The sequence below is a fragment of the Gekko japonicus genome, unplaced genomic scaffold (assembly GCF_001447785.1).
Source record: "Gekko japonicus isolate JY-2015 unplaced genomic scaffold, Gekko_japonicus_V1.1 scaffold742, whole genome shotgun sequence".
NCBI classification, from domain to species: domain Eukaryota; kingdom Metazoa; phylum Chordata; class Lepidosauria; order Squamata; family Gekkonidae; genus Gekko; species Gekko japonicus.
In genome coordinates, this window is record NW_015175992.1 from 350,611 (window position 1) to 376,862 (window position 26,252).

General features: G+C 41.2%; 1 protein-coding gene across 1 annotated transcript in view; it reads left to right on the top strand.

The window, feature by feature from the left end:
• Window positions 1-475: 475 nt before the first annotated feature.
• Window positions 476-26,252, top strand: part of DDX43 (DEAD-box helicase 43) — a 50,522-nt gene continuing 24,745 nt past the window's right edge. Inside the window, exons 1-10 of the mRNA XM_015426373.1 lie at window positions 476-797; window positions 2,085-2,140; window positions 7,289-7,421; window positions 8,255-8,404; window positions 11,715-11,796; window positions 12,331-12,487; window positions 12,605-12,723; window positions 13,826-13,936; window positions 15,898-16,039; window positions 17,474-17,574. Coding sequence (XP_015281859.1) covers window positions 476-797; window positions 2,085-2,140; window positions 7,289-7,421; window positions 8,255-8,404; window positions 11,715-11,796; window positions 12,331-12,487; window positions 12,605-12,723; window positions 13,826-13,936; window positions 15,898-16,039; window positions 17,474-17,574 — 1,373 coding nt within the window. The remainder of the gene's footprint in view (window positions 798-2,084; window positions 2,141-7,288; window positions 7,422-8,254; window positions 8,405-11,714; window positions 11,797-12,330; window positions 12,488-12,604; window positions 12,724-13,825; window positions 13,937-15,897; window positions 16,040-17,473; window positions 17,575-26,252) is intronic.

The window sequence follows — 26,252 nt, forward strand, 5'->3', positions numbered from 1 at the left end:
TAAAAATGCCCATTCTTAAAAGACTGTCTTCATGTTAGCCGTCCTGAAGCATTCTTGACAGGGAATTTCGTTCGTCTAAGCACAGTTAAGGTAGGGCTAGTTTTCCTCCTCTTCTCAAAAGATAAGCCTTTTAGCTTATTTCACACCGCGACAAATTTACCCCTTCACGTTAAAAAAAAATATATACGGCTACATGTTTAACAGGCTAACTGGAGAAAACTCGGGAGAGAGCGGCAACTTTATTCCCTTGCTATTTTTTCCCTCCTCTTCCTTCAGAGGGAAGCTTCCGCCTTCCAACCAATCACCTACTAGACAGTTAGAGACGCTTCAGCCAATTGGAGCGGCTGCCGGAATCGGGCGGTTTAATTTAGCACGCGCGAGGCAGTTGCTGGACGAGGGTAGCGTTGGGAGTTATTCTGTTGGTCTTGTTTAGGACTGAGGAGGGCTTTTTCCTTCGGTTTAGCGGGTTTTCGTTATGTCCGACTGGGAAGCGGACAACGATGAGGACGGACCCCACAAAGCCACTCCCGACTCCCCTTGGGCCTTGCCTGTATGGTCCTCGGTGACGGAAGTCGCTTCTCCGGAAGCCTGTGGGAACCGAGGCGCAGGCGAAGACAAGAAGGCAAGGAGCGACGGGAGGAAAGGGCGTTCGCCGCAGGTCCTTGCCCGCGAGCCGTGGCAGTCGGGGCCCTTGGAGTATCGGGCTCGGAGGTCCCCTGGAGGAAGAGGCCGAGAGCGTGCGCGGTCGCCGCCCCTCTCCTTCCACCTGGATAACGCTCTGGTCGGCACCCTCATAGGTAGTGTTGGGCAGCGTGAGGGTCTCTGCTGGGGGCGGGGAGAAGGAACTTCTTTGCCCCCTTGGTGAGGGCGATTCATAGCGCAGTCCTCAATAGTTATGCCCTTGTGAGCCCACTAATCGGGTTTAAAAGGGGTGTAACTCTGATAGGATCCCGTGGCCAGTCAGGCAAAGGGAAGGAACTGCGGGTTTGTAGCTGCCCTGCCCACGCATCGGAGATGGTTTACTACGTTGAAGTATGGCTTGCGGTCTATAGCCATAATGCACACACAAAAAGGCATTACAAGGGGAGATAATAATGTGATATAAGTAAATCACCTGTAAAATTAATAATGGAGCCAGTGATTCAGGCTGTAGAGTATCTGATTCGTGTGTTGACTGTAGTCAGGAGTGTGCTTTTGAAAACAGTGGTGCTTCCTATATGAGATCTCAATTTGGCAGTTGCAAATAACATATTCCTGAGTCTCCACGTTACAGTGTATCTACCGTCTTTGGGGGAGGGAAGTGATGTGTTCACTTTGCTAGGTTTTTTTTTTTAATGCTGTCTTCAGTTACTAAAGGCCTAATTTACAAGCTGTAGCATTTGGCTTAGGACTTGCATCCAGGCCTGACAAGTTACCAATAGGCTATCCATTGATAGTTATGAATAACCTGCATGAACAGTGTAGGCAGCTCCAATATTTAAAGTAAAATGTTTCTCTTCCAATGTAAGTTGCAAACAGTATGTGTCCTATTACCATTCCCCAATCAAGAGAGCATGTTATAGCCCTGGTATTTTTCTTTTCCTGATTGGGTGACCCAAAATGAGAATGAAGACCTTTTTTGTGGTTTTCTAAGTTTGAATATTGTAAGTTGCAAGTATGCAAAACGCAGTTGTTGTTATTGTTCAGTCGCACAGTCGATTCTGACTCTTCGCAAAAAACAAAAGTAGTTGGTGTTAAATGCTTAAATCTTCTATTATGGAAAGACACAAATTCTGCTGGATTGAAAGAAAATAATCAGAACTCCACTATAAGATCATGTTCTAATGCACATCAGATATTTTAGCTGGGTTAGCTTCACTTGATACTTCATCGGGCACAATGTGACATTTTTGCTGCATGAAGATGTCATCTGTGTAAGACATACTGTCCTGTGAATTATACAGTTGTTTATTTTATTATGGTCAGGTGATCTGTGTAGAAGGATACTTTGAGCAGTCATTAGCTGGACTTGTCTAATTGTTCTAATTCTGTAGCCACTTAGCAAAAGTTGGTATTTGATGATGTACACAAATGTTTTACAACAGGTCGAGGTGGAGCTAAAATAAAAGAACTTGAAGAATCTTCAGGTTGTAAAATACAGGTGGAGTATTTATTTTTAAATAACTTAAATTTAATGTTTTTCTCAGATCTGTGAATTATCCTGTTACAAAAGATGGAGTGTTTGTGAGATCTCTTTTTCTTGAGTGCAAAGTCCTGCAGAAATCAGTTCAAGAACTTAGAAAGAGAACTTCTGTCATGCTTATGTAATTCCTTCAATTTAGAAATACCTGAATTTTAAACAAGAAAATATTGCTGTTTATTTGTAACTAGAGAATAGAGATTTTCCTGAAATAACTAACATTTCAGCCCTGAATATTTCTGCTTGGATATTGTATTGGTGTAGCCCTTTGTAAGCATCATCCAACTGCCCAGTCCATGGTAGTTTATAGTTGTTCCTTCAAGGAGCTCAGGGTAGCATATCTCTGTCTCCTCCATTTGTTTCCAAGTGCAATTCAAGGTGCTGGTGCTGATATTTAAAGCCCTATATGATTGGGACCAACGTACCTGAAGGACTGTCTACTCCCTTATTAACCTGCAGTCATCTTCAGAGTGCCCATTTTGGGTGCCCTCGCCTTCTGAGGTTAGATGGGTAGCAACCCAGGAGGCAGCCTTCTCAGTAGCAGCACCAAAACTCTGGAACTCTCTCAGGGACATTTGCCTGGTATACTCTTTGCCTGGTATAATTTTTTTGTAGAAATTTTCTACTATCGTCTTGAGTTCTTCTTGTCCATACTTTTCTGAGCCATTCTCATCTCTCAGCACTGTGTATTGAAGATTTTTCTCTCTCTTTCCCAAGTCTGTATGCCAACTATCTTCCTGATTTATTAGCATTTTCAAAATAGTTTTGTTTTGCAAACTTAATTTTCTTAGCAAATTTTTCAGCTAATATCACATTAATTTGATGTTGTATCAATTGTATTTTTATTTTCAACTCATTAACCGTTGGGTATTTTTTCAGCTTTTCTTCCTGCTTTATTGATTGATCTTTCAACTCCTGAAACTTCTTTGACCTGTCTTTCTTTTGTTTTGCTGCAAATTTAATTGCCATGCCTCTGAAGAAAGCCTTGCTTGTATCCCAAACTGTATTTATAGAGATATCCGGTTGTATATTTTGCTTGAAAAAATATTCTAGCTCCTTTTTTGTTTTCAACACAAACTTCTCATTTTTCAAGTGGTGTGTGTGTTTACAGCTAAATTTCTTAGAAGCACCAGTCATTTTCAACAATACAGGGTTATGACCTGCAAAAGTCTTAGGTAAAATATCTGCTTCTCCTACATTCTTTATCAAATTCGCTGAGACCCAGCACATATCGATTCTAGACCAGGACTTGTGTCTTTGGGAATAGAAGGTAAAGTCCTTTGTTATTGGATTTCTTGTTCTCCAGGCGTCAACTAAATTATATTCTTCTGCTAGCTGAAGAAACGTCTTTGGTAAGAGTGTTCCAGATTTTTTAATTTGCTTAGCTGTTTTTCTAGTACTTTATCAAAAATTGCATTATAGTCTCCAATCAGACAGTATTCTTCATATTCATGAGTTGATAATTCCTGTTCCAGGTCCTTATAAAAAAATTTCTTGGTGGTCATTTGGTACATAAATATTAATCACTAAGATTTTCTTTCCCTCTTTTTGGATTTCCACCATCAAAATTCTACCATCTTCAGAGGCAAAAATAAATGTAGGGTTGAGCTTTTCTTTAATATATGCTACTATGCCTCTTTTTTTCTTCTTTGGATCCAAAGCTATAAAAGTTTTCCCCAATCTGTTACACTCTAATTGCTGATCAATTCATCTAATATGGGTTTCGTGTAAGCAAATTATGTCCAAATTTAATTTTTGCAACTGTAAAAATGTCCTTTTCCTGTTCTGTGGTGAATTTAGTCCATTCACGTTAATTGTAAGGATTCTAATTTGTTCTCTATCACATGTCTTTAATTTACTATCAGCTTGCTTATGTTTGGTCCGTCTTGTTTCCATTCATGGTGATGGTTTACCCCCTTCTTCTCAATCCGCATCTGGTTCTCCCTGGCTGCTCTGTGATTGGGTCTCTAAATCTTCTTTTTCTTCATCTGATTCCTCTTCTTCGAGCTTTCCCCCATTGGCTGAAAGTCTCTTTCCATATTTCTTCAAAAAGTCTTGCGCTTTCAATGTTGAGTTTATTCTATATCTCTGACCTTTGTATGAAAAGAAGTGACCTCCTGGTATCCTCCATCTGTAAGAAATATCATTTGCTTTCAATACCGATGAGAGAAAATCATACTGTTTCCTCTTCTGTCTCATCCTCCATGGTACCTCTTTCAAAATTTTAATCACATTTCCTTTTATAGTTTAGTCTTTGTCTCTCATTCTCCTCAACACTTCATCTCGCACTGCTCTTTTAGTAAATTTTACATGAATTTCTCTTGGTACTTTATTCTCTCTGGCATAGCTTGAGTTTACTCTATAGATCAGGTCTATTTCTCTCTGCAGATCGTCAGTTTCAGCCTCCATTTCTTATGCGAGTGATTGTGGTAATAAGGAGGACAAGACCTCTTCCTTATCGTCTGGAATATTCTGGAATCTTAACATATAAGCCGTTCTGTCCATTTCCAGTTTAATCATTCTATCATCTTACAACTGTTGTGCTTCTGCTAGTTCTTTTACATTCTGTTCTTTCTGTTCTTTCATCTGTTTTTTAATAATCTTAGCTAATTTAGTGGTTTCTTGTTTTTCTTGTGTTGGTTTTGGAAATCCTCCATTTTATCATTTATATCTTTAATCTGGGTTGATAACTGGGTTAAACTGTTCTGTACTTGGCTCAACCCAGTTAATAAAGTTGCTTGCAAGTTTGCCTGTTCTTTTAAGGCATCTTGTGATAACATTGTTGCCACTGATTTGGATTGACCCAGGGAGGGCTTGCCAGTTTTGCTCATTTTCATATATTAATTCTAATATAAGTGTATCTTAAGAAGATTAGCTATTTTACCATTTCATTTGTCAATATTTTTAAAACTGTTCAAGCCAATACCTTTACATTCTCCAATCCCCAAATACAATAACCAATCAAGTTTTTACCATATTCTTTCTGCAATCATATAATATGCCCCACTCTCTTTTTTTCCAGCCCAGTATTTAATAACTAAACAGGTTTGGTCTTACAGCAAGCTTTCTTTAAATCAAAGTCAGTAAATCACTTCCACAGATAAGAATGACATCAAAGCCTCTTTTGTCTTCGCTCTTAACAGAGCTAATCCTTATATGGCAAGCTTCACGTCATGCCAAGAAGTTTGGGGGGGGGGGATCCACAGCGCTTCTCCCACCAACAAAAACATAAATCTCAAAGACAATCAGAATAAAGCATATTATTTATAATCCTCCTTGGGAAAAATGACTGGAAATTCGAGTCCCTTCATGTCTTTTGTTTACATATCAAACGGGACTTCTCAAAGAAGCCATGGTATCAGAGAGGCTCCTTGTAACCGGATCTCTTCCCAACCAGGAAGACAAATGCTGTTTCTCCCTTTCCGATTAGACTAAGAGTCGCTTTTTTTTGGGGGGGGGGACTTCCAACTTTCCACCCTCCTTCCTCCCTCAGTCTGGCTACACAGGTTTGTAATCTCAAATTAGTCTCTTAGTTCAGGTCTTCTTTAATCAGGAAACAGACTTACTCATCTGGGAACTTTTTTAAAAAACATCAACACTTCATCTGCTCGCTCCTCTCATTGTGGGGTGTTCACGGCTGTGTTGCAAAGATGGCTCCCACGTTTGTGGTTCAGGGCAGATGGTGAAAGCTCGATTCCCACAGCTGCTGCCTGGAAAGAGCTTCTACGTCGAGCTTTCTGCTTCAGGAACCCTTCTCCTAGGGCCCCCTTAAGTCCTGGGCTCCTCCAGGACCTACAAACCAGACGGTTTGGCTCTCCTTCAGGAGCAACTCCTAGGAGATACCGATAGTGCCATGCTGAAACCCCGCATCCACTTTTGCTTATCCTGTTCTGTTGCCATCTTCCGCCAGCAGGTGAAGACTTTTTGTTTCCCTTGGCATTCCCTCAGGGATTTCCTTCGTCTATCTTTTATTATTTGTTTATTTATTCTACTTTTAGACCGCCCTCCCCCATATTTGGAACTCAGGATTGTGTACAACATTCACGTTACAATCATAATCAAATTTAAAATAGTTAAAAACCAGTAAAACAATTTCAGTAACCATTTCATATGGCATCTAAGACAAATTTGCTTACCCCAAAGGGAGGATTGAACAGAAAAAGAGGCAAGGATAATTTAAAAATGCTGCTGTCCTCAACCATAGGCCTGGCAGAACATCTCTGCCTTACAACCCTGCGGAACTGAACTAGGTCCCACAGTGCACGGATGTCATTTGATAGAGAGTTCCACCAGGTCAGAGCCAGGGTCGAAAAAGCCCTGGCTTTGGTTGAGGACAGCTAGATATTTTTCAGGCCAGGGGTCTCCAGAAGGTTTTTCTCAGCTGTGCACAATGCTCTTCAGAGGGGTGTATCAGGAGAGGTGATACCAAAGGTACGTTGGTCCCAGGCCGTATAGGGCCTTTAAGGTTAATGCCAGATCCTTGAACCTGATCTGGTAGTCAGCCTGGAGCCAGTGCAGCTGGCAGAGCGTCAGATGTATGTGCACTGTTAATGGGGTTCTGGTGAGAACCTTTGCCACTGCGTTCTGGACCAGTTGTAACTTCCGGGTCAGTCTCGAGGGTAGCCCTGCACATATCGAGTTACAGTAGTCTAGCCTAGAGGTGACTGTTGCATGGATTATTGTGGCTAGACAAGAAGGGAGCCAGTTGCCTGACCCGGTGAAGCTAGAGAAATGCCAGCCTGGCAACTTTCGTGATCTGGGTCTCCATTTATAGGGAGGCATCCAGAAACACACCCAGGCTCTTAACGGTGGATGCAGGTGTTAATGGCACGCCATCAAGGGCTGGGAATTGGCACCCCAATCCCGAAACACCACCACAGAACCTCCATCTTGGATGGATTCAGTCTCAGCTGGCTTTGCTTCAACCATCCAACAATGCCCTTCAGCCAGATTCTTTCAGGCGGTGTCTATCCATTTGTCCATCAACAGAGACAGCTGGGTGCCATCAGCATATTGATGGCACCCTAGCCTGAAGCTCTGTTCAAAAAGCGAAGTTTAGCAAGGGGTATTACAGTACCATATGCTAGTCTAATAAAATCTTGTCTTTAGGTTGTAAGAGGAAATTACGAAGCTGAAATAAAGATATTTGGTGATAATGATAAGCAGACAAAAGCCAAAATTCTGATTGATGATCTTATTGAGAAGTACAGTCAAAGCAATGCAGGAGGAAAGTATGAAAAAGGTAACAAATTAAAACTTCAGATCTGTTTTGTACTACGGACTACCTGCTTCTTTAAAATCCCGTTTATAGCTAGGCTTTTTGCTTTGGAAGCATTTCTGAATTTAGCTCTGAAAGCTTTGTGAAAGTGTAAGGTAGAAGTAGAGTAGTTTAAACAGAATCTTCTGACCGAATCATAGAATTGTTTTTATGATATGTTGCTAAGTAAGAATGTGTAAATGCAGTTTTTCTATAGATAGTTACAAGCGGGGGTGGAAATCCCAACCCGCACAGGCTCCCATTACTGTCTTTTATCTGCCCCTATTCCCCAGTTGTCACTTTCTCTCCCTTCCAAGACTTCTGAGGTCCTGCTCCTTCTGCCTTGTCCTCCTCCTTCCTTCTGAAGCCTTTAGTCATTGCCCTGCCTTTTTCCTTCTCCTGCCATCTCTTTCTGGCCTCAGCAAGGTGGTTTTTTGTTTGTTTGTTTTTTAAATCTCTGTTGTAATGCTGACTGTAATCCTGGTATGTATTTTCTTGTTGGAGGTTTGAAGGTCTGTGCATTGCGAACCTCAGTTCTTGAGTACAAATATTTTAAAAAGAACTTTTCAGATTTTTTTGCAATCATGGGGAACTCTTGGACTTGCAAAAGAATCCCCTGTCTCTGTATGTATCTCCTTTACGTGGCTTTTTTGAACCATATTATTTGGTTCTGTTTAGAGTTAGATGTATAGATAAAAATCTTAACCCCTAATACTACCCCCCCTCACACACATATACATGCACAAAAAACTGGTTTAAACTTCATGGTAAACTGATGATTTACTAAAACATTTTATAAGCTGTTCTTGTTTTAACAGATTCCTTCAAGCACGGGCATGTTGGGACCACTTGTTATGATGCCAGTCGTTCTGGAGCTTTAAAGTCTATAAATAGTAATCCGAAGCAGTCCATTAACTGGAGTTCTCTCAGAGAAAATAAAGCTAAATATGAAGCAATGAAATGGGCTGGTTAGTATAACAGATTTTTAAGGAAATATAGGTTATTGAACTCACAGCATAAATGCTTTACTGTTTGTGAAAGCCATCTACTTTATTCTTGTAAGCATGCTGGGAACAAGTGACCACCTCTTGATTTTGCTAAGGGCATTGGTTTGGATCCTATACCTTTTCTTATTTCCTTTTATATTAGGTACTTTGAGCTAGCTGGAAAACATTAGAATTGCACTAACAGAAGTGCCTAGTGCAAGAGAATCATAGAGTTGGAAGGGATCTCCAGGGTCATCTAGTCCAACCCCCTGCACAAGGAAGGAAATTCACGAATACCTCCCTCTCCACACTCGCAGTGACCACTGTTCCACACCCAGAAGATGACAAAAAAATCTCCAGGATTGCTTCCTGACCCCAAAGTGGCAATCAGCATTTCCCTGGGTGTGTAAGAAAGGGCCACAAGCACTGAGGCACCCCTTCCTGCCCTCCCTCTCATGAGCTGCCTAAGTTCACAGAATCCATATTGCTGTCAGATGGCCATCTAGCCGCTGTTTGAAAATCTACAAACGAGAGCCCACCACTTTCCAAGGAAGCCTGTTCTACTGAGAAACTGCTCTTAACTGTCAGGAAGTTATTCCTAATGTTAAGCTGAAAACATTTCTGATTTAATTTAAACCCGTTGGCTCTGGTCAGACCTTCTGGGGCAACAGAAAACAACTTCGCCCATCCTCTATATGACAGCCCTTCAAGTACTTGAAGATGGTTATCATACCACCTCTCAGTCATCTCCTCTCCAAGCTAAACATACCCAGCTCCTTCAACCTTTCCTCATAGGACTTGGTCTCCAGATCCCTCTTCGTTGCTCTCCTCTGGACACATTCCAGCTTGTCTAGATCCTTCTTAAATTGTGGTGCCCAAAACTGAACACAGTACTCTAGGTGAAGTCTAACCAGAGCAGAACAAAGTGGTACCATCACATCTCGTGATCTAGACACTATACTTCTGTTGATACAGCCCAAAATTGCATTTGCCTTTTTAGCAACCACATTACACTGCTGACTCATGTTCAGTGTATGGTCTACTAAGACCCCCTAGATCCTTTTTGCACATACTACTGCCAAGACAAGCCTCCCCTGCCTATAATTATGCATTTAATTTTTCCTACCTAAATGCAGAACTTTAAATTTATCCCCATTGAAATATTTTATTTGTTTTAGCCCAGTTTACCAGCCTGTCAAGATCGTCCTGTATCCTGATTCTGTCTTCTACTATATTTGCTACCCCTCCCAATTTAGTATCATCTGCAAATTTAATAAGTATTCCCTCTATACCTTCATCCAAATCATTGATAAAGATGTGGAACAAAACAGGTCCCAGGACAGATCCTTGAGGCACTCCACTTGTCATTCCTCTCCAAGAAGATGAGGAACCATTCACAAGCACTCTTTGGGTGTGATCTGTCAACCAGTTACAGATCCACCTAACAATCATAGGATCCAAACCACATTTTTCCAGTTTGTCAACAAGTATATTATGTGGAACCTTATCAAAAGCCTTATTGAGATCAAGATAAACTATGTCTACAGCATTCCCCTGATCCAGCAAGGTAGTAAGTGTCTCAAAAAAAGAGATAAGGTTAGTCTGACATGACTTGTTCTTCAGAAACCCATGCTGGCTCTTAGTAATCACAGCCATCCTTTATAAATGCTCAAGGACTGTCTGATGATTTGTTCTAAAACTTTCCCAGGTATAGACATCAAGCTAACAGGTGAGTAGTTACCCGGATCCTCCTTTTCCCCCTTCTTGAAGATGGGGACAACATTTGCCCGCCTCCAATCTTCTGGCACAGAGGCTCAGAAATTACATCCGCAAGTTCTTTTAGTACCCTTGGATGCAGCTCATCTGGCCCCGAAGACTTCATTCTATTAAAGAAACTAGGTGTTTATGTACTACTCCTGTGTCAATCCTAGGCTGCAACTCCATTCCCTCATCATGTGTTCTGCTTTTGCCATGTTGAGCACCATTTCCCTTGCAAGAGAAGACTGAGGAAAAGTGGGAATTGAGCCGTTCTCTCCATCACCTGTTACAATTTCACTTTCTTGTCCACGCAATTGGCCTGCCATGTCCTTGCTCTTTTTCTTACTCTGAACATAAGAAAAGAACCCTTTTTTGTTGTTTTTTGCATTTCTCGCTAGCCTAAGCTCATACTGAGCTTTAGCTTTCCTAAGTCTCTCTCTACAAGCACTGGTTATTTGTTTGTATTCATCCTTGGTTATAAGGTTCTCCTTCCACTTTCTGAATGAGGGTTTTTTTTAATTTTCAAGTCCTTAGAAAGCTGTTTATGGAGCCACCTTGGCTTTTTTAGGCTCCTCCCATCTTTCCTTCTCATAGGAAACGCTTGTGCCTTCAGTATTTAGCTTTTAAGAAACTCCCATCCCTCTTGAGCTCCCTTCTCCTTAAGTATTTCTGATCATAGGATTCTACCCAGCATAACTTTAAGTTTATCAAAATTTGCTTTCCTGAAGTCCAACCTATATGTCTTACTGTGTACAGCTTTTGCCTTCCCCAAGACTGTAAATTCCAAAATCATATGGTCACGATTACCCAGGGTGCCCACTATTTTCACCTTGTCAACCAGTTCTTCCCTGTTGGTAAGTATCAAGGCCAAGATAGCAGATCCCCTTGTTTTCCTCTCCACTTTCTATAAAATGAAGTTGTCAGCAAGACAAGACAGGAATTTATTAGACCTTTCATTGTTAGCAGAGTTGGATTTCCAACAGATATCTGGGTAGTTGAAATCTCCCATGACCACCGTGTCCTGTCTCTTTGAGAATTTTGTAGTCTGTTGTAGGAGTGTCTCATCCAAATTCTCTGCCTGGATTGGTGGTCGATAGCAGACCCCCACCATGATATCAGTATTATTTCTTACTCCTTTTATTTCTACCCAGAGACTCTCAACTGGACTTTCATGCTGAGATTCACATATTTCCTCACAAGTGGCGGACTGCTTTCTCCATGCTGGGAGAAAAGTACATGTGGAGCTAAAGTCTAGGATCCAGGCCACTGGGTGGGATCATGGCTCAGTGGTGGAGCATCTGTTTTGCATTCAAGAGGCCCTTGGCTTCAGTCCCTGGCACCTCCAGGTAAAAGGTTTCTGTAGCCACTAAATGTACTCAGGAGCCTTTGGTGGGAAAGGGACAGAGTTTGTAGTCCCAAGATTTGGTCTTCCTCTCAAAATCCTTAAACGTGCTCTAATTGTAAAGAAATACTCATTTGTATTCTCATTTTGACAATGATTTTTTTTTGCTTATCTTCCTTTAAATTTTACAAGATTTGCCTCCAATTGAAAAAAGATTTTACAAAGAGTCAGCAAAGATTGCTTGTATGTCACAAGATGAAGTTGATAGGTGGAGGTAAGAATGATAAATTTTCTAACTGGTGAGTTATTTGGTGAGTAAAGCTGTGGTTGTGGTTTTTTACATTTGTATTTGGTGATGTCTATTATGTAGTAAGTAATCATGTAAAGTCTACTAAGATGTATTCCATACCCAAGTTTGCTGTCACATAGCATGTGGAAAGGCCCTTAATTGGTCTATAATGTTGTCATGCTTGTGGGACAGTTAACGTTGTCAAAACTGATTTTATGAAAAGTCTAAAAGAATTATATCCAAAACCAAAAACCTTTTATGAAGTTTTTCTGAAATAACACAGCCCATTGTGCCTTTATCAGTGCCTTTAATGATATTGAAACATCAGTTATAAATTATTATGTGGCATACATGTGTGGAACATACTAAAGCTTCTTTTAGTCCATCTGACATAGTTATTAGGCTAGGTCTGGAAATAAAAAATGGGTGGTTCTTTCCACTAGATACTTTTTACTAATTTCAAGATAAATAAATGCTGCTTATTGATGGTATAACATTATTTCTTGATGCTCTTTAAAGAAAAGAGAACAATAATATCACATGTGATGACCTGAAGGATGGCGAAAAACGTCATATTCCCAATCCTATCTGTAAATTTGAAGATGCTTTTAAGCACTATCCTGATGTTATGGCAAATATAAGGAAAGTTGGGTTTCAGAAGCCTACTCCCATTCAGGTATCAGTTTTATTTGTAAAAAAAAATTAAAAGTATTCTCTTTAAGCTCTAATCCGTATTTACTAAATAGCATGGAAATCACATGAAACTTTAGAAATATTTTTCATTGCTTTTTAGTCACAGGCCTGGCCAATAGTACTTCAAGGATTTGATCTAATTGGAATAGCACAGACTGGTACTGGAAAGACATTGGCTTATCTGATGCCAGGATTCATTCACTTGGATTCACAACCAGTGTAAGAACTAGTTTTACGACTGTTTCTTTTCCTCTCCCTTACATATTATGCTTACTCTGTATGTTAGTCTTAAGACCATAATAATAAAACTAAACTAGTTGGGATAAAATTTCTTGGATTCTGTGTGTGCTAGGGTGCCTTTTTATTCACTTAAAGTTGGATCAGAAATGAGATTATATGTGGTCTATAAACCACGAAATAGTTTCACAATGCTGTTTGTCCCCTTGCACTGTTTCTCTGATCAGTTTTTTTGGATAAAGTGTATTGCGCAGGTTATGCAAATACAGTAACTAACAATGGACTTTAATGTGAGAGTCCCTACGAACAGTCATTGTGGAAGTTACCCCACCCCACACATTAAAGCCGCCAGTCCTCAGGGCAGTTTTGGCATATGTACATTTCCTCTTAATCCTGCTACAAATCAATGCATGGGTATCTGTCAACAATGACAGGCATTTACGTCAGATTTGCAAATTTATTGCAGTCAAAACACATAACAGGTCTGTGATGTCTTTGAGAGTTGGAACACTTTAGATATGTTTTTTTTTAATCTAGTTTTCTCAGGGATTTGTAATCATGCTACTGTAGTATGCAGTCCCAATACATGACACTTGTGCATCTGTCTACTATCAGGATGGCCAGTTAGCAGATGGCATCCAGTATCAGATGTTTTTGCACATCCAAGAGATGTGGCTCTCAGAATGGCCTCTAAGCACCTGAGGTTAACATGAGCATGAGCACACAAACGCTGTATCAGGATGTTTGGTTTTGTTTGGTTTTGCATTGCTGTGTTAAATGGGTAGCCAAAGTCCTACAGAGGTTTGTAAGTAAGGTCTGCTGGCTTTTTTTAAAGAACTAAAATGGATCAGTTATCTGTCTTTTCTGTACTTGTCTTACCATACCTACTATGACTGATAAAATGTGAACAAATCAGGTCTAACCAGTCCTAGGTAAGTATACTTGAACATAAATTCCATTAAATTGTCCAGAACTTATTTCTTTTGAATATGTTTGGGAATGCATCTTTAATGTAACTGTAGCCAAATCTTATACTCTTTGTCTTCTGTATTATTAGTTTAAATGAGGCTGACATTCCTTTCAGTCCTAGAGAAAAACGTGGTGGACCGGGTATGTTAGTTCTTACTCCCACTCGAGAACTGGCTCTTCAGGTTAAGGCAGAATGCTCAAAATATTCTTACAAAGGAATTAAAAGGTAATATTAGCATACTCCTGCTTCCAATAATTTGGCATTGGTATTGCATTGGTATGAAAAAGGCTCAAAACCCAGTAATTAAATAGTATCAGAAAAAGAAAGTATACATAAAGCAGAGACAAAAATAGAACAGTGGTGACAGATCTACACATAACTTTCTATAAAAGATTTCCAAATAGCTAAAAATAAGTCCATATGCAGTTGTAATCAGAGGTGTCGAACTCGTTTGTTACAAGGGCTGGATCTGACATAAATGTCACTTTGTTGGACCAGGCTGTGTGTGCCATAAAACATAATGCCAGGTACCAGAGATATAAGCTGTATAAAGAACAGCAGCTGGAAGCTCTGAGTTGGTGTATCTTCACTGCAAGGCCTCATGGGGCTGGAAGGGGGGTGCAAAGGAGAACTTGCATGGGCATACTGGAGAGCCAGTGGTGCAGCACATGGCAGATGCTCCCTCGCTGATTGACTGCTGCAGACAACATTGTTCTGCCATGCTGAAGTCACAATTGGAGCGGCTCTGCCGACTCCTCCCAAGCAGTCTCCTGTTTCTTCCCTTGCATTAGTTGCTTGGGGGGGCTCATAAGAGTCCTGGATGGGCCGGTTCCAGCCCCCGGGCCTTATGTTTAACACCCCTGCTATATACCATGTGTTCAAGTATTGATAGAGTTCTAAGATCCTCATTAGTAGACTCTTATACATTCCACTTAGAGAATGGCACCAGGCAAGAAGCTTCCAAAAGAGCCCAGGAGCAGTTTCAGTAATCAGTACGAGTTAACAACTATGCCAGATATAAACTGAGATCAGGGAAACCAAATCCTCCTTCATTGAATGGAAGTTACATCCTCTTTAAAGAAATCCAAAGCAGTAAGGAACCCCACATAAATTTCTGAAGCAAGGTTTTAACTTTATGAATATATCTGCAAGGTATATAGAAAAGAATTGCACGTAAATATATTAGGCATAACGTTCAAAGTTGACCATCCAGATTCAAAGATATATCAGCAATTAGCTTGTTAAAACCTAACATAATCATATCCTTAGGAATCAGTATTCTAAAGAGCCATTTGAGCATCACCAAAAACATCAAGAGGTAAATACTTTCCATGATATATTGGCTCCCAGTGAAATCAACTCAGATTTCGCCCAGTTAATCGAATAACCAGACAAGTCTCCAAAGGTATTAATCATATTGATCAATGCAGGAATCAAAGGCTGAGGTTCCAGAATTAATAAAAGATCATCTGTGTAAAGAATAATTTTAAATTTCAGAGATTTATGTACAAATCCAACATTATTATTTTGCGCAGTGGCACAAGCCAGAGGTTCCAGACATTGATCAAAAATAAGAGGAGAAAGAGGGCAACCCTGTCTATTGGTCAGCACACTGGATCTGGGAAATGAATAAAGGATTCTAATCTGCATTAAAAATTCCTGAGGAAAACTGAATTAATACTCCATTGTGTTACTCAGAATCTATGTAAAATTGCTACTTAATAAAAAGCCAAGGCTTTGATTTGAATGCATCTCATCTTTTTAAATGTGTGTTCACAGTGTCATTAAAAATAATTATTATTTAACATCCAGGAACTGCTACTAGTATTCTATATAGAATACAGAAGAATAGTCTGTTTAGAGAGTTTAGCCTTCTAGTGCTGTATGTTAAAATGTTTATATTTTTAAACCAAATTAAAATATGTGTGTTAAAAATTAGCAAGTGGGGGAATGGGCTTTGCTAGATCAAGCGAGGTGTTTAGGAGAAACTGCAATATACCAATTGATAACAACACAGAGATACTTAAGAACTTTCTCAGCTAGGAGTAAAATAATTAAAATTGTGGCTGGAGGATTGCTTTTGAATTTTCTGAGATATTTTACTGATATGATACAGAGTGTTAAAACATGCTTGTAGTATGTTACAGTTTCAATTACAAAAACTAAATACTGGACAATGTCTTTAGTATTTGCATATATGGCGGTGGAGACCGGAAGGAGCAAATCAGTGTGGTTACTAAAGGTGTGGACATCGTTATTGCTACTCCTGGTAGACTGAATGATCTTCAAATGAACAACTTTATAAATCTGAGAAGCATAACATACTTGGCAAGTAGTTAACATATTGTATTACTAGGAATTACATGAAGTTATGTTTAAATATATATATGTGGTAGTAAATCTTCTAACTTGGCTCCCACTCCCAATGTGGAGATAACACATTAGAATAATCTGGATATTAAGCCATGCTCAGTAATGACTAGTTCTAATAACTTTATCATAGATATGAGATGATTCACTTGAATATGTAGTTTGTGTATAAGTGTTGGATTTCTTTCATGGTGGTGAACAAATGAGAGACCCAGTCTCTCATATATGGCAGGCCCAGAGGTGGGATAGTCCGTCTCAGTAGGTGGGGCAAATGAAATTCTGCTCCTCCTACCCAGGTGGTTGGTAAGAATTAGCCCACTGAGCTATTATGAATATGAGTAACCACCAGTGTTCCCCCTAAGCTGAGTTAGTGTGAGCTAGCTCACAGTTTTTTAGCCTCCGGCTCACATATTTTTGTCTTAGCTCAGGAAGGATGGTTTCAAAGCAAACTAATTTATGCAGCAGCCAAATGGCCTGCTTACAACTTTAATGCCAGCAGCTCACAAAGTAGATTTTTTGCTCACAAGAGTCCACAGCTTAGAGGGAACTTTGGTAACCACTGTCAAAAATAGGTACCAGTGTTTGAAAGCTGGAGAGAAGGTGACATGGTATAGCCCTATCTTGTGAGATCTCGAAAGCTAAGCAGGTTGGTACTTAAATGGAAGGAAGACTGCAGAGGAAGGCAATGGCAAGCCACCTTTTGCTTTTCACTTGCCTTGAAAGCACCTTGCTGGAATCACCATAAGTTGATTGCGACTTGATGGCATATACTTACATGTGTATTTGAAAGCTATTAAGTGCGTTGTTAGACGATTGGGGGAGTAGTCCGAACTGAAAAGTTGCTTGTTAGGAGCAGTCCTTGTATTTATCAGCAAGAGTTGTCGGTCCCCTGTCCCCCCGTCTGGTATCTTTTACTGGAAAACATATTTGAAGATCAGTTCAAATTACTTTTTTAAGCAGTTATTGAGAAAAAAGCTCTGTCCACTACAGGATTCTAGTCTCCACATCAGTACATGAACAGATGGTGCTTTTGCTTGCACGTGAAGGAAGGGGTGAAGCTTCATGTGGGGAAGGTGTACAGCTTTTGATTCTAGTTCTTGTTTCTGTATAATCATAGAACATTGCCTACTAAACAAAAAAGCATAGTATCTTGTTTTGGTTCATACAGAGGTTTAATATGTCTCTACAGAAATAAGATAGCTGAATTAAGAGTAGAACTGTAGAACTAGAGGTATAATATTGAAAGTCTGAGAACCGTAGTAACAAGAATATAATTACATACACGCACCCCTCAAATAATTGCATAGTAAAAATGTAATATTTTGGCAGGGTTTGTGAACCAGTTGTATACTTTGAAGTTGTCAGCTGTTTTTCACAGGTGTTTTTTCACAGGTGCTGGATGAAGCTGATCGGATGCTAGATATGGGATTTGAGCCTCAAATAATGAAGATTTTATTAGATGTGCGTCCTGACAGACAAACAGTTATGACCAGGCAAGTGTATCTTTCAGTGATTTACAGTTTTATGTGATGAAACTTTGTAGAAAAATACAATACTTAGGTATTGTATGTCATTTTTTCATGTGTATGGAATTTAACGTGTGTGCTGCTTTGGGTATCCTTAGACTGATGGTTGAACAACTGACATAATGAAACTGTTGCAAAATTGCAATTTTTGTTCCATCAATCTGATAAAATTCGTAACAGACTGCCATGATAATAAAGGGTCAGACAGTACTATTAAAGCAGTGTAATTTGTTTAAAAGATTGTAAAATGGTTAGGATGCCACTATTGGGGCAAAGAGCAGCAAAAATGACTTTTGAAATTGTAGAGAAAAAAATATCTTACAGAATCTAAGTCTGAATTTAACCCCAGAATGCACATCAAAAAACCTGCACAGTGGGACCAGGTACAGAAACATGTTTCTACAAGCCTTGGGGAGCCCCCAAGCTTGCAGAAAATTCTCAAAGCTTAAAAAAAGTTAAACCTCTCCAAAATGTAAAATCACTGTGTGTATAACATCAAATAAAAAGTGCTGACCATGACCTTATAAAATAATGGTTGGCATTGTGGGGTTGCCTAGCTGTCTTGTACAAATGGCAATTAAAAATAAGGAGCAGCCAAGGGAATAGGGAGAAAGTGGAGGCAGCAGAGTTGGGGAGAGAGAGTAAGGTACTAGCAGGAGGAGGGGGGGTACACGAGAAAAGAAAGTAGGAAACATTGGAGGTGGTCCTCTGGCCCCCTGCTTATTTACTTCTAACTTTCATTCCTATTGAATCACAAGAAGCTACTGTGGTGGTGTTGGTGGGTGTTTTTTTTTGGGGGGGGGAGTTGTTTTTTGCATTACCCTTTCTCTGCTAATGAACGTATGCTTTTTCTCTAAAAAGAGAAAGCCATCATCAATGCATTATCACCTCTCACTTTTAAAAATAATTAAAGAGTCATAAAAGGAGTTCCATATATTAAAACACATTGGTTAAATAGCTGTTATATAATGGCTGGAAAATAATTTCTGACTGATTTGATTTTATAAATAGAGCAGAGAATCTGCCAGCAAGAGGTATAATCTGTACCCAGTGTAAAATACTTGCCATGACCATGCAGATGTATACATTTTGTCATAATTTAACTGTACATGGGGAAAATATACCTTATTTTTTTTGTTTTTCTGGTTTACATTCTGTCAAATGGAGCAGTATTCCAGGGGTTTGGTAAAAATCTTGTTGGTTTGGTAAAAATCTATTGGATATTAATGGAGTTACGAAGAAACAAGTTTATCATTATAGTTTTGTATGTATTAACAGAAAAACAAATATTCTCCTTCAGTGGTCCAGATTGGTTAGGTCATAGCTGCTCTAAGTCCAGGTAGGGCTATGCAGATTTTCTTGCAAGTGTCTCCTGGTTGGATCAGCTGCCCCACAAGGCTGGATAGCCCAGTAACTCCGGCAGAAAGTGTCACAATAGCTCTGTTTCTATAATAAATAAATAAATGGAATAAAATAAGAGACTGTTTACAAAAGAGGAGGAAAGATCTTCGAGTTCCTCTGGAACAAGAAAAATAGGCATTTCTCCTATGAAGAAGAAGCAAGATCTAGTGATGGAGAGTAGACCGGGCCTGGTAGAGGGGTCAAACTCCAGAGATTGGGAGACTTTCTCAGTGGCAGGAAAAGGCACTGCGAGAGCCAGTTGATCCAAAGTTTTGGATCTTAACATCACTCTCGAGCAGGCAGCACAGGGGGACCACAGGAAGACCCAGCATGCTCTGACCAGCCAGGTCGAGTTGATGCCATGGAGTCTCGGGAGTGTCCAGGAGAGCACTGGCCATGCAGGAGACATTGGATGGTCAGAGAGCCTCCCCCCCCCCCACTCCCAGTGATCAGAACACAAGAGAAGCCATGTTGGCTCAGGCCAATGACCCATCCAGTCCAGCACTCTGTGTCACACAGTGGCCAAAAACCAGGTGCCATCAGGAGGTCTACCAGCAAGGCCAGAATCCAGAAGCCCTCCTACTGTTGCTCCCCAAGCACCAGGAATACAGAGCATCACTGCCCCAGATAGTGTTCCATCTGTATCTTATAGCTAATAGCCACTGATGGACTTCTGCTCCATATGTTTATCTAATTCTCTCTTGAAGCTGTCTAAGCTTGTAGCCGCCACCTTTTCCTTTGGCAGTGATCAGGTCGGTGGCTGGTTTGGGGGCGGAGATGTAGAGCTCAGGCCCCACAGTAGCCAGTGGAAGAGTTTGATGTTTATAGGGCCGGTCACATCGGGCTTCTAGCACAGCAGATGGGCAGCAATGTGGTGATAAATATGGCGGCGGCGCCATTTCTACCTGCACTTTTCAACTCACCTCAGGAGTGGATGCTTCAGGCCTCTTTGGGCTGTTCCTCCGGCATTATTTTTCCCTCAGAGCAGTCAAACTGCCTCATAGCCTCCTGGTTTTGCAGTACCCATCTGGCCTGTGCTTAATCCAAATCAACTGGCAGCAGAGTCAAGGGAAGGCAGGGGATGAAAAAGATTTAGATCTAGGAGAGTAGCTTCCCCCTCCCGGTTAAGATCTTCATCCTTGGTGTTGCCATCCCCACAACTACCTGTGGCAGAGAGGAGATTTATCTAAAGAAAAATAAGCAAATTCCAGTTCACTCCTCAGAGGGCTTGGCTGATGAGAGAGCCCCATTTCCAATACATATGAGAGACCGGAAAAAGCAAGAGGCTTGCAAAACTAGGAGCCAACAGCAAGTCTTTGGAAGTTCCCCTAGACTGGTTCAGAGTTAAGAGGTGCCACCTTCACCTGGGGGTTCCACTCTTGACATCTTAGAGAAAGAAGAGGGAGAGTGGTCAGAAGAGGATATTTCATCTCAAGAGAACTCTTCCAAACTGTTTTGGCCAGAACACTACCAAAGATTACTGCAGAAAGTCATAACATACCTTAAACTACCAGATCTTCCATGTCAGTTTCCAGGGAGTGGAAACTCTTGAATGGCAATCACTAGGAAGTTTTACACCCTCCCTTCAGATGCTATGGAAGACCTGAAGGTGCCATTGGTGCACCGGTAGTGACTCTCCACTCAGGAGTGATCTTGTCAAAAGATGGTGACAACTCTTTAAAGAACTCTGGATAGAAAAAACAAAGCAGCTTTTAAAAAGTCAGAGAGATAACTTCATTAATGATTAGAGCATCTTGTGTACTCTCAAATTTTACTAGAGCCATCGTAGTCTGGTCCGACAGTCTCTTACAAGATTTAGACACAGATCCACCAACGCTTGCTAAAGATAAAAAGAGGAGCTAGGTTTGCCCTGAAAGCTTCACATGATGCAATGCAACTATGTACTAGGGAGGAGACAGCAAATATTGTAGTTAGAAGAAATCTCTGGTTAAAACACTGGAAAGTTGACTCACTGTCTGTGACGACCCCTTAACTGGGGAGGTCTGGTTTTACTTTAAAAGTGTTCCTTTTATTTTTCTTTGGGTATTCCGGCTGCCACCAGGAAATTTATAAGGCTTTCCAAACCTTTATAATATAATATTTCTATCACTGGGTAGGTATACCGAGGGCTTAAGGCGTTCGAGGTACTATGTGGTCCTGGGAAGTATTTCTTTCAGAGTGGGTATATTTGAATAAAAGAGGATTTATTGAAGTAATTCATAAATAAAAGATTAACTCATTGTAACCACGAATACTGAACAAATGCTTGGTGTATCACACAATTTTCTCTCTTACTGACAGGGATCTGGGCATGTAACTTTGTAACACTTTTTCTTTAGGTACATATAATCTTTACTGTTTCCTAGACACTCAGCTTCAGTTTATAACTGTTTCAACACAGAACTGCTTGTCACTTTCTTTCATACACAGAGCTTAACTGAACTTCTACTTCTCTCATAGAAATCAGAACTAAAACTGCCTAACTAACTCTCTCTAACTGTCTTCATCAACTGTCATCTCTAACTGACACTCTTGATAGACATTCAAATCCTCCACACAGCATTCATTCCAAAAACCCCTCCCCCTCTCTGTCACTCACCAATCATATCACTTGCCTGATTCCAGCACTCTAGATTATCATCACAGCCATGCAAACCAAACTTTTAAAGCCACACTCACACACAGTTAAACATGAAATCATTACATTGTCAAAATCCAATCTCTCAACGGAGAAGTTTTCAGGTAGACTCCTGTTTGATGATGGAGCCTCAGACAAGGTTCTAGTGGAGACCAAAGAAAAGAAAAAGGCTAAGCCTTCCATGTCAGGCACCAAAGAAACAAAGTCTTACCATTTGTTTCATAATTACAGTGCTTGAATTCAGGGCAGGGAAAAAAAGGATTTTAGAGGCTCCCACTCCCACCAGATTCCAACAGAGATCCTTTGCTGCTAACAACCAAGACAGAAATCAGTCCAACAAAAAGTCTACTACATAACTATCTGATAGGAGGTCATCTTCAGTTTTTCACTAAGATTTGGGAGAAGACAACGTCAGATGGTTGAGTTATGTCTATAATCAGACACAGGATAGAGTTCACCTCCCTGCCACCTTCTCATTTTATGTCTTCCCAGTCCCAAAATCATAGCAAAAATGTCTGCTCCTGCAGCAAGCTGTTCACCACCACCTACAGATTGGAGGCAAAGAACCAGTTCCTTCAGATCAACATTTCAAGGGAGTATATTCAGGCCTGTTTGTGGTGCTGAAGAGCTTCAGGAACTGGAGAGCGATATTAAACTTGAAAAGCTTAAATCATTGGGTGGTCAGGCGAAAGTTCTGGATGCAATCACTCTGCTCTATCCTGCAAATAATTCGACAGAACAGCTTCCTGGCCTCTTTGAACCTCAGAGAGGCCTACCTTCATTTTCCCATTCACAGTTTTCCCAGACAGTTTCTCCATTTTTCCTTCCAGGGGTTTCCTTTTCATTACAGGGCCCTACCTCTTGGCCTTTCTTCATTGCCAAGGGGATTCACCAAGGTACTAGTCACCTTGGTGGTGAGCTTACAACAAAAAGTTGTGAACATTTACCTCTACCTGGACAATTTACTTATCAGGGCAAGGGATACCAACACAGCGATCGGGGACACCAGGTGTACCATAGAGGTGCTTGGGGCACATGGTTTTCTGGTCAACGTTCAAAAAGTCAACTCACTCTGTCCAGATATCTGGTGCATTTGAGAGACAGGATCCACACAAGGCTGGCCAAGATTTTCCTACGAAGGGAAAAGCAGGAGAAGATAATAGAAACGGTAAAAGGGATCCAAAAGAGGAGATCAGTAGACCTCATGCACTTGTTGCTGGTTCTTGTCTTAATAATTTCCATAATAGACCTGATTCCTTGGGTCCATTTTCATTCCAGACTGCAGCAGTGGAAGTTGTTTCCCTTTCAGAAGGACATAAGGAAGAAGAGATACAGGCAAATCAGATTAGACAGTACATTAACAGCTTCCCTGAGGTGGTGGACTACCCCAGCAAACTTAAAGAGGGGAGTGAGTTTTTTTTACTACAGCCTCACCTGGTAGTGACAACAGATGCCAGCGCAAGAGGTTGGGGGGCACCCTGTCAGGGGGCAGGCTGTCCAGGTTAAGTGGAGCCAAATGGGTTCTGCCTACAGTATAAACTCTCTAGAATTACAAGCAATCAGATTAGTCCTGATGGCTTTCCAAGATGTCCTTCAGGACCAGAAAGTTTTAGTGTGCAGAGACAACACAACCGAGAAGGTGCACATCAACAGACAAGGGGGCATGAGATTAAAGTAGTTGTTCAGGGAGGCTGAGCTTCTAATGTAGAGGGCAGAGAAAAAATTGATCGGGATCAAAGCAGAGCACTTAAGAGGTGTCAAAAACCTAGAAGCAGATTGTTTGAGCAGACAAGACTTAGACCCAGCAGAAAAGAGTCTAAATCTGGGAGTCTTTCAGCAGCAGACTAGCAGGTTCGGAATGCTGGAAATGGATCTGATCGCTTCCCCATACAACAATCAGGTTCTCAGGTTTCTGACAAGATACCCAGGAATGTCCCTGCTCATTCTACTAAAGTGGCAGCATCTTCCCTGATGTTTGTGATGAGAGCTCCAGTAGAAGAGATCTGCATGATGGCCACGTGGTCAACCTTCTCCACATTTGTCAAGCATTACAGAATTGACCAGATGAGCTCTGCAGAGGCAACCTTTGGCTGCAACAGGTTGTGGCGTAGGAAAGAAAAATGATACCCCCCTGGATAACAGCTTGGGCATATGACCAATCTGGATAACTTTCTTCACTGAAGGAGAATGAAATGTTGGAACCTACCTGGGGGTTTCTTCTTTTCAGTGGGGTGAAGTCATCTACTTCCCACTCAGGAAAGGAAAAGATAATCAGGAGAAATAGAGCGTATTAAAGATAATATGGAGCTGGGCTATACTAAGATGGGTGGGTCAGCCCAGCTCCAACCAGAAGAGACTTGCAAGAAAAATTGCATGGTCCTGCCTGGAGTTAGAGGAGGTGTGCCCTAAGAAATCTGGATGACTTTGCCCCACTGAAGAGAAGAAACCCTCAGGTAGGTACCAACGTTTCATTTTCTATAGAGCATCTGCCCCAAATAAAAATGACTGAAGCCTACCCAGCTGAAAGTGAAAGAGACCGCTACAGGTGTGCCAGCTACAATTATTCTCTTGTATTGTTAAAGAAAGTCCTTTGTTCTCAAGCTGTTAAGGGAACGTTAAGAGAACTTAGGACAATCGAAGATGATGTGGTCAACAGAGTCAATTTTGTTGCTGCCACAATTGTAGAGTCTATCTGAGTATGGAATTCCACTGAATCTTCCTAGGATCACTACTGAAGATAGGGCATTCAGATGCACTAGCATAAAAGCCTTTCTATACTTTGGAATAGTTAACTCAGATAATTTGGCATTTTTGTTGGAGGGAGAATACAAACTGAGAAGGATGAACACACTCTGCGGGCCTGATCAGCATGCTCTCATAATCAAAGTCCCTAAGTCGTCTTCTAGTGAGCTGGGTCAATTCTTAACTACTCATTGTTTCCATTGCATCCTGGGTAATACCCAGGCATGGCAATTTGTGATCTAGTAGTCTATCCCAGTCACTTATGTGGTGGTCCAGCTTAACTAGTCCAAGGAAGCTTGATTCTGGATTTGATTTTAGTATCCTAAATTTCAGATTAAATACTCTTCCCTAGGCCTTTGCTTCAAAGGACATCTCCCCAATTTTGGCTCTCAGAGCTATTCCAGAAATACTTTTAGGAACTCCCAAGATACTGTGCAGGAATCTTAGTAGTGGTTTATCAATATTGTTCGTTACTGCTCCAATCCAGACCCTGGCAGCATATAGCATCTGCCCAACGAACCTAGTGGTGAATACTGTAACTGCCAGAGGGAACATACTTGGACCCCAGAGGAATAGTAGAATCTTGAGATGGCCTTCCCAGTATTCAAAGCAATGGATGTCAGATGCATCTTCCAAGAAAGATTTGCTTGAAAAATAATTCCTAAATATTTGAAGTGGTCCACCTACTCCATAGGGCCACTGTGGCTCAGAGGTTAAGATGCTGAGCCGAAAGACCGGAAGGTCTGTAGTTCGGCAGTTCGAGACCCTAGTGCCGTGGGACGGAATGAATTCCCGTCCCTGGTTCCAGCTCCTGCCAACCTAGCAGTTCAAAAGCAAGAATTTGCAAGTAGATAAATAGGTACTGCTTTGGTTGGGAAGGTAAGTATTCTGTGCATCTCAGCGTTTAGTCATGCCGGCCACATGACCACGAAAACATCTTCAGACAGCGCTGGCTCTTCGGCTTGGAAACGGAGATGAGCTCCACCCCTTAGGGTCGGATTCGACTGGTTTTCGAGCAAGGGAAACTTTAACCTTTTTACCTACTCTATAGATTGATCTGCTACTGCCCCTTTGAATTTTTGAAGGGATTACAGTTCTTTGATCCTGATAAAGTGAGTCTCTGGCTTTTCGTCTAAGGTGATTTATCTCTTGCAGTTGATTCAGGATATAGTACTTCCATGGATTTTGTTTGACAGTATATGCAGGATTAGTGCCAGAGGTTTAACATTGTCTAGACAAGAAACAAGCATTGAGCTTGTTTCTTTTTAAATCATCTATATTAAACTAAATGACAGTGGACTGCTGTCAGTGGTAACTCTATCCTCGGTCACCAGTTTGCTGATTTTTCACTACCACCTCCAGGTTCACACATATTTCACTGGAATAGTTGCTGTTACCTTCAGTTCCAGAGGGATCACCATTTTAGTTGCAGTAAAAATAAATAGGACTTTGGTGGCACCTTAAAGACGAAGACATTTTCATTCTAGCATAAGGTTTTGTGGACTAGAGCCTACTTTGTCAGGTGCTTGTGATGGATTCTTGCAGACATCTCTCCCTTATATATAAAGCCGTTTTGGCCTCCAACGTTCGATGCGCGCCAACAGTGGTTGGCCGCATGAACTGTCGCTCAGGTCTCCTGAGTCCCACCCACAGAACCACGCCCCCCCAGCGCTGCTTCTCCTGTCCGGCCGCCAAGCCTCCCAAACGGGAGAGGCTTTCACAGGGCCCCCCCCCCCAGTGCCGCTTCTCCCATCCAGCTGCTGACCTGCCCGGACAGGAGAGGCTTTCACAGCCCCCTCCCGCGCCGCTTCTCCTGTCCAGCTGCTGAGCTGCCTAGACAGGAGAGGCCTTCACAGCCCCCCCC